This window comes from Drosophila subobscura, chromosome A (genome assembly GCF_008121235.1).
Source record: "Drosophila subobscura isolate 14011-0131.10 chromosome A, UCBerk_Dsub_1.0, whole genome shotgun sequence".
NCBI lineage: Eukaryota > Metazoa > Arthropoda > Insecta > Diptera > Drosophilidae > Drosophila > Drosophila subobscura.
Window position 1 is genome coordinate 1,443,908 of NC_048530.1, and position 7,281 is coordinate 1,451,188.

General features: G+C 50.9%; 2 protein-coding genes across 4 annotated transcripts; one reads left to right on the plus strand and one right to left on the minus strand.

The window, feature by feature from the left end:
• The first annotated feature begins 148 nt into the window (after positions 1-148).
• Positions 149-3,302, plus strand: LOC117903464 (serine/threonine-protein phosphatase 4 regulatory subunit 2). Of its 3 annotated transcripts, none has more exons than XM_034815512.1 (4): positions 149-241; positions 949-1,187; positions 1,272-1,460; positions 1,529-3,302. In XM_034815512.1, exons 2-4 carry the CDS (start codon positions 971-973, stop codon positions 3,145-3,147), a joined length of 2,025 nt encoding a protein of 674 aa, XP_034671403.1. In that variant the 5' UTR covers positions 149-241; positions 949-970; the 3' UTR covers positions 3,148-3,302. The 3 variants fall into 3 exon arrangements, with proteins under 3 accessions (XP_034671403.1, XP_034671402.1, XP_034671401.1); XM_034815511.1 differs by having other exon boundaries at positions 189-241; positions 952-1,187; XM_034815510.1 differs by lacking the exon at positions 149-241 and having other exon boundaries at positions 869-1,187.
• Positions 3,303-4,679: 1,377 nt separating this feature from the next.
• On the minus strand, positions 4,680-6,993 carry LOC117903466 (leucine-rich repeat-containing protein 58). The gene is made up of 3 exons (XM_034815514.1): positions 6,292-6,993; positions 5,159-5,375; positions 4,680-5,094 (listed from the first exon to the last, which is right to left on the minus strand). Exons 1-3 carry the CDS (start codon positions 6,813-6,815, stop codon positions 4,708-4,710), a joined length of 1,128 nt encoding a protein of 375 aa, XP_034671405.1. The 5' UTR covers positions 6,816-6,993; the 3' UTR covers positions 4,680-4,707.
• Positions 6,994-7,281: the final 288 nt, after the last annotated feature.

The following is a 7,281-nucleotide window of genomic DNA, read 5'->3' on the forward strand; positions in this document are numbered from 1 at the left end:
AGAATCCTAACTATCTGGTAATATAAAATAGAACATCAAAGTCGAGGAAAATTATTAAGATGTACGGTATATTTTCAGTATATTTTAAAAATGGAAGGGTATATTTTTTGGTATATTTCCGAGGGTCTGTCGGTATATTTTGTCGTTAATTCCGCAGTCACACTGATGCCAACCTAACTTTTCGTTTTGGGGATTCTGATTTTCTGTGATAAAAAAAGCAGCAGCGGCCAAGCTAGTGCAGGTGAGAAGAATAACGACAAATGCACTTTGTGGATACCGGTGGGAGTGAAACAAATGTTCCAAGCTCTACAGCAGATGAGTGTCGGCCTTGCCGGCAGAACAGAAGCTCAAACAGAATCGATGCCAAAAACAATAGCTGCAACAAGCGGCAAATGTGCCAAAAAAATATGAACGGAGGTAGTTGCCAATGCAAACACGCTCGTTCGTACCCAGACGACAGGGTTTGCCGTTTTTTTTTCCAGCATACATGTGCATGTATCTGCATGTGTTTACTTGTTTGTGTGTGCGTGTGTGTGCGTTAGTGCAGCGGCATAACTTGTTTGTATTCGAAGAATCCTCCACTCCACCAAGAATCTGCCCGTTCTCAATGCTGCCGAATGAGATGCAGATGCTCTGAAGGGAGAGTCAGTCGAGTCTCTTCTGTCACCGGTCGGTCGGTCGGTTGAGCTTGGTTCTCTGTTCTTGTTGCTGCCTGCCACAACCGGCGCCGCCAGCATTGCGGCAGCCGCTGATTCGGCGCATACCTACACACCGGCATCTGAATCGCAAAAAAAAATCCCTCGACTCCACTCGGGCCCGACTCAACTCGGACTCCAGTCGATTCGGTTTTTGGTGTCGGATTTTTGTGTGTCTACCTCAATGCGAGAAAAATTTTCCAGCCGGACGGTTTTTCATCTGCAGTTTTATCGAATTCTCGAACTATTGCAGTTGTTGCCCCTTCAATAATTTGATGGTCACTATGGAGAACAGCGAGGAGATTCTACAAATTCTGGAGCGTTTCACACGCCTCAAGCAGAAGGAGATACCCAAGGAGCTGGAGGACTATCTGCAGTATGTGGCCAAGACCGGGGACACCGTTTTCAAGTGGGCCAGCCTCAAGTATCTGTTCCGCGAGAAGCTGCTCAGCGTGATCAAGCACTTCAATGAGGACTCACCACGGCTTGAAGGTAACACAATCCTCTTGATGCACAGTGGCCCCTCACATAATCCATTTCCCTGTGTGTTGTTGTCGTTGTTGTTGCTGTTAACAGAGATACCAAACTATCCGAATGTGGATCCCTTCAATTACGAGACCATGAAATCGTCGCTGCTGGAGAGACTCGATCTGTTCAATGCGGCTCCCTTCACCGTACAGCGACTCTGTGAGCTGCTCATCGATCCTCGGAAGCAGTACTCGCGCATCGATAAGTTTATGCGAGCCCTGGAGAAGAATATACTGGGTAAGTGTGTGTGATACCGAGAAGCGTTCTATGACTCTCATCCCCATCCTGCCCCCCTCCCATTGCAGTGGTCAGCACCATTGATCCGGGACGTAAGCGTACGGAGAGCGAGAACGGCGACTCCCTGGACTCTGTGGTGAATGGTGATCTCTCGTTGGAGGTCAACATTGACATTGAAATGGAGAACGAGGCGGCGGCGGCGGGTCACTTCAACAACGGCAAGGCCAGTGGTGAGGGCTGCAGTGGTAGTGGTGGCGTTGGCGGTGGCGGTGGCGTTGGAGGAGGTGCTGCCAAGGCTAGTTGCCCGCGCTCGGACGGGGGTGCCATCCAGCCCAAGGCGAAGAAGGCCAAGCTGGAGTTCGAGGGAGATGGGGCCGACGCAGTCGCTGAAGATGAGGATGAGGGCGAGGCCGGTGAGTCCGAGCAGGCCACCAAAGCCAAATCCGAGGACGCCGAGGAAGACGCCGACGAGGATGATGATAAAAACGACGAGGACGAGACTGATGCCGATGCTGATGCAGCCCAGGAGGCAGCCGAGATCGAAGAGCCCGACGAGGATGATGAGGATGATGCGAAGACTGCCAAGCAGGCTCTCAATGGCACCAAACAAAAGCAGGGGCAGGAGCAGGAGCACGACGATGACGAGGAAGCCTCTCCCGAGAGTGACCCCACTGGTGGCCCAGACGATGACGACGACGAAGACGCCGGCCTATCGCCAGAGGCAACCGTCAAAGAAACTGCCGATGAGAAGGAGGACGAGGATGCCGATGCCCTAGCCGAAGTCGGTGATGCTGCCGATCCGCAGCCGGAGAAGATCATTGAGAAGCAGGAAATCGAAAAAGCCGAGAAGACGGGCAAGAAAGTCGAGCCAAAGACCAAGTCTGCCACCGATGAGGGGGATGGGTTAGCTGACGATAAAAAGGGCGAAGCCCATGCCAACGCCAAGGCCGAAAAGGAGATCGTTGATAAAGTTGCGGACAAAGAGTCAACATCCGCATCTACACCCACTAAAAAGGACAAGAAAGAGGGACAGGCGAAAAAGGCTGCCACACCGGAACCCAAACTAGCATCGGCAAAGAAGGCATCACCGACCGGTAAGGCCGGCAAAGCCACTGACGCCGCCGAAGCAACCGCTGACGCCAAGGAGCGGAACACTGAAAAGACTGAGACCGAATCGGCCGCTAGCAAGAAGCAGCCGCTGGCCCCTGCCGAACCATCCTCATCGGAGGCCGTCGATAATAAGAAAAAGGCCGACAAGACTGCCGAGAAAGCTTCTGAAGCTTCTGACAAAGAGCCCGTCGAGCCCGCTGAGACCACTGATCAAGCTGATCCAGCAGAGGGCGATGCCGATGCTGAGGAAGATGAGGCCGCACCGAAATCTCTCTCGCCAGCCATAGCTGACGATGAGCCTGCACCAACACCGCCAGAAGTCACCAAGGAGGCAGCCACAGCTGCCACTCCACCAGCACTCGCGTTGAACGATCAACCGATGGAGGACACACCGGCCGATGAGGAGACAGGAGCAGCAGCCTCTGGGGCAGCCGACGGGGAGGAGATGGTAATGTCCGAGGAGGCTGCCTCCTCCTCAGCTGTCGCCGAAATGGTAACCGAGGACGCAGCCGCCGCCAAAGACGATATGGCCGCCATGGAGGTGGACGACACCAGCCAGGAGGTGATGGACCAGTAAACCATGCCAATTCCAAGCGACTAATAACAACATACTAATCCATATACATAATTAGCTATATAAGACAGCACCTAACACATGCCACATCCCAGATCCTATATCAATCATCTCAGACACTTCCCCTCAGTCGCTCAAATAGAAGATATTCGTCAATATCCTCCATATAGTTGTAAGTGGAAAGTTAAAGGGCCACAAGTAGTTGTTTTGCTCGAAATCCAATACTAGACGCCGACGATCATTCCATTCCCCTCCTTCATCTCATCATCCTCGTGCTACTCCTCTCATGTGTAACAGAACACTCGTGACTAACGGCTCTCTGAATCACTGTCCGTTGTCTTATTTTTATGTACTTTTTATACCCGGTACTCATAGAGTAAATAGGCCCAGCCCCCACAAAGAGCGAAAATCTCCCACAGCCACAATTTTAAAGATAAGAGAAAAGTAAAAACGCAATTCCGTAGAGAATATCCGTATCTATCAGATCACTGAATTTATAGGGATTATAGCAAGAATGACGACATTCATTTGCAGTGGCTAGCCCCCACCCCTTGCAGCTTTTTTATTTTTTGCACATTCTCTCATTTTAAAGTCTGCTTCGTGCAGTGTGCGGCTCTAGGGTAGGGGTGCGAGCTAAAAGATCGCTAAGGTGCTGATATCCCACTTAGTACCGGGTAAAAGTTGTGACGCGTAAGAAGCGTCTCACACGTCGATCCTCGTCAATGTATACTTTTTAGACCAATACTCTGTTGCAATATGCGTAGATATTCGGGATGTATTTCACGACACCCATCCATCACCCAATCATCCTATTATTTATGTGTTTGTGTCCTGTGCCCAGTGTCCTTTTTTATAATCATTCTCTGGTAATCTCTGGCAATCCAGACATTTTTAGGTGTGCTTCATGTCACGAGCCGTGGATGTCTTGAGCAGTTTGAACACAAAATAAACTATCTATACACTATATACAATATAGAAGGGGGCACTGCCGCATGACGGGTTACATTAACAGCAAGCAAATGTTCCTTCAGTCGCTGAAGTTATGGGAACTTTCAGCTGAAACTCTCTCCCACACAAAAGACCCTCCAAAATGAATGGCATATTTCTGTCGATCGTTTCTTTGGTATTTGATGGTTTATACAGTAGTATGTGCGGTATCTGCGGTTGGGGGTAGAGGGGTTGGGTGGTAAGAGGTGGAAGCAAACAGCAAACAAACGTGCAGGCAAAGAAGAATAACAACAAGACCGACAAAGCGAACGATGACTCGTTAACGATTGATTAACGATTGATAAAGCCAATGGGATGCCAGTGAGCCAGTGGGTCGCGGGCCGGGCCCAAGCGGCCGCCAAACTCCAGAGCCAGAACCAGTGCCAGTGCCAGTGAGCTGGAGCTGGAGTTGGTGGCATTGGGCCGCGACCTATAAACGAATGGATCTTCGTCTCCGATATCGATATCCGGTCGATGCCAGCCACCGACGACGCTCCGATGGCACTCCTGCTGCCAGCCAGGGCCAGGTCCAGGTCCAGGCCAGGGGCCAGGCGGGCGGGGGGCCGAACGCACGGCCTAGCCCAGCAGCACCTTGCGCATCATGAACCCGCTATTGGCACTGCTCGCGGCGCTGCTGCTCGCACTGGAGCCACGTGCCGGTTCCTCATGCTCGATGCACTTCGATGAGCAAAGGTACTGCAGCAGCGGTACGCGATACTTGCCGCAAAAGTCCACGAACTTGATGTGCTCCACGCGATTGTCGAAGAACACGCCCTTGCAGTTGGGATTCACACAGCAGTTGGCGCTGTTCAGATACTCGGCCAGGGTTCGGGGTATGTCATAGGGTCCGGGCCGCTGGCCACTCGCCTTCACAATGCGCCCAGCAAGCTCCAGCAAAGTTGGTGGCTTCAATGCCATGTCCTGTACGAAGCGCACCACCAGCGGATTGTCACGCAGACTCAACTGTTGGTAGAACGACAAAAGGCTTCAGTTTAGGTCTGTGATAGATGATGGATTGTGGACCTACCTCCGTGAGGTTCTTCAGGGCCACAATGTCCTTGGGCAAGTGGCGCAGACGGTTCTTGTGCAGCAGCAGCGACTTGAGGTTCTTCAGCCGGGCAATGCTCATCGGCAGATTCTCGATGAGATTGTCGCACAGGACGAGTGCTTGCAGCTGGCTGAGTGAACCAACAGCATCGGGCACCTCGCTGATAAGGTTGCCGCCCAACGACAGCACATGAAGACTGTAGAGTAAAAAGAGGGAAAAGAATTATTAATGGATGGTAATCAGAGCAATCTATAAGAAGATTCCTATACCTCTGATCAATATTATCTCTCAACGATCTTTAAGCGATTCGATCTGATCTTGAACAAAGGAAATTCAAGCAAACAAGTTCTGTTTTTGTCAGTGTAAACAAATGGTAAACTGTCGCATAATGTATCGATTTCAACACTGCACAAAGCGAATGATAGGAGAGAAACAGACAGATAGATAGACAGACTGATTAAGAAAGAAAGAGAGCGAATGCAGAGTATATTTATAAAAGGTGAAGGCAAAAGCATCTCTCTCCTCACTTAAGACAAAGAAAAGATCTTCTATGTCTGCAGCCCATACTATGGTATGGCTCCTCTTGCGTCACATCTTCCCGTTGTTCCCCTAAAGTAACCCCCTCCTAACCCACATAACATTGCAAATTTCATCATAAAGTCCGGGTAATCTGATAACTAATTCCAATTTTTTAATTTGTTTTCCCATTGATATTGTGGAATTGTTGTTGCTGCTTGCTCTTTTTTTTTGTTTATTATTATTGTATTAATATACGGCGGACCGTATCTTTATGGCATTCGAGCACATCGAAATCATTTGAGTCCGAGTCGAGTACGTGTTTTTCGATAGATTTGGCATTTACGATGCCCATAGCCACCAGCCACCGCACTACTCCACTCCATGCCACACCACTCCACTCACAAGTGCCTTGGGTCTCTCGCGGGCTGTTTGTTATCAGTTCTCATACACAGAATAAACGGACAGACGGACAGGGCACGGCAGAGCGATACTTGTACTAGTTGTTTTGGACTTTTTCCCCTGGACAGGCCAGACGCCTGGCAACAGGCGATCGCACGCGTGCGCTCTATGGTCTATGTTCTATGGCCATTTACCTTTGCATCTTCCAAATGTCCTTTGAGATGCCCGTGATCTTGTTGCCGCCCACATACAGATACTTGAGGTGCCGTAGCTCGGTGACCTGCTCGGGGAAATAGGTCAGCTGATTGCCGCTGAGGTTCAGTTCCTTGAGGGTGCTGTGTCCGTGGCTATATCCACCGACGCCAGCCTGCTTGGCCAGCAGCGACTTGGGCAGCGAGCAGTTGGTCAGCAGATTGTTCTTGGCAATCAGTGTAACCAGCGGCAGCTGGCAGATGGCGTCCGGCAGCTGGGTGATCGCATTGGAGCTGAGATCCAGCACCTTGAGGTTGGCAAACTGCTGCAGCACACGGGGCAGGCCCACCAGTCGATTGTGGTTGAGCAGCATCGTCTCGATGTCACCGCTGGACTTGAGCAGCGCCTTTTGCGGCGATGTCAGGTGATCCTCGAGCGTTCCCAGATCGAGACTCATGCGGCCAAAATCGATGGTCTTTTGCTCGCGCGAATCCGTGTCCGAGCTGTCCGACGTGTACACCTCCATGGCTGGGCTGGGCTGGGCTGGGCCTCCTTCTGTGCGGATCACTTGGAAAGCGTCGAGTGCGGCTTGTTGTCGCGATCGCGTCGCTTTTTGTTTACGGATCTCAAATGGAACTGATCGTCGAAGCTGTTCTACGGCGCAGATGATGATCTGATCTGATCAGTTCTGATCCAACAGAGACAGAAGCACACACAAAACAAAACAAAAATAATGCAAATAAGAAGAAAAACAAAACAGCAAACAGCAGCAAAACAGCGGAAAAACTCAAAACTCGTCGCGAAGTGTGTGTATGAACGGTTAATGCCAAGAGCTAACGTGACGCTCGCTCGCTCGCCCCAACCCAAATGAAATGACAACTGTTGCCAGTCGTTTGGAGCTGATCTTGGAGCTGTCGAACCGAAATTCAATCGGCCCATCGCTCGGCTCGTGGCCCGAGCTCTCTCTCGCTCCCTCGCTCTCTCACTCTCTG

What these genes read in the sequence shown, in the direction of transcription:
- LOC117903464 (XM_034815512.1), top strand. Translation starts at nt 971, where the DNA reads ATGGTCACTATGGAGAACAGCGAGGAGATTCTACAAATTCTGGAGCGT. An exon ending in GGACTCACCACGGCTTGAAG is followed by an intron (nt 1,188 to 1,271) that starts GTAACACAATCC and finishes TGCTGTTAACAG; the next exon opens with AGATACCAAACTATCCGAAT. An exon ending in CCTGGAGAAGAATATACTGG is followed by an intron (nt 1,461 to 1,528) that starts GTAAGTGTGTGT and finishes CTCCCATTGCAG; the next exon opens with TGGTCAGCACCATTGATCCG.
- LOC117903466 (XM_034815514.1), bottom strand. Translation starts at nt 6,815, where the DNA reads ATGGAGGTGTACACGTCGGACAGCTCGGACACGGATTCGCGCGAGCAA. An exon ending in GACATTTGGAAGATGCAAAG is followed by an intron (nt 5,376 to 6,291) that starts GTAAATGGCCAT and finishes TTTACTCTACAG; the next exon opens with TCTTCATGTGCTGTCGTTGG. An exon ending in CCCTGAAGAACCTCACGGAG is followed by an intron (nt 5,095 to 5,158) that starts GTAGGTCCACAA and finishes TTCTACCAACAG; the next exon opens with TTGAGTCTGCGTGACAATCC.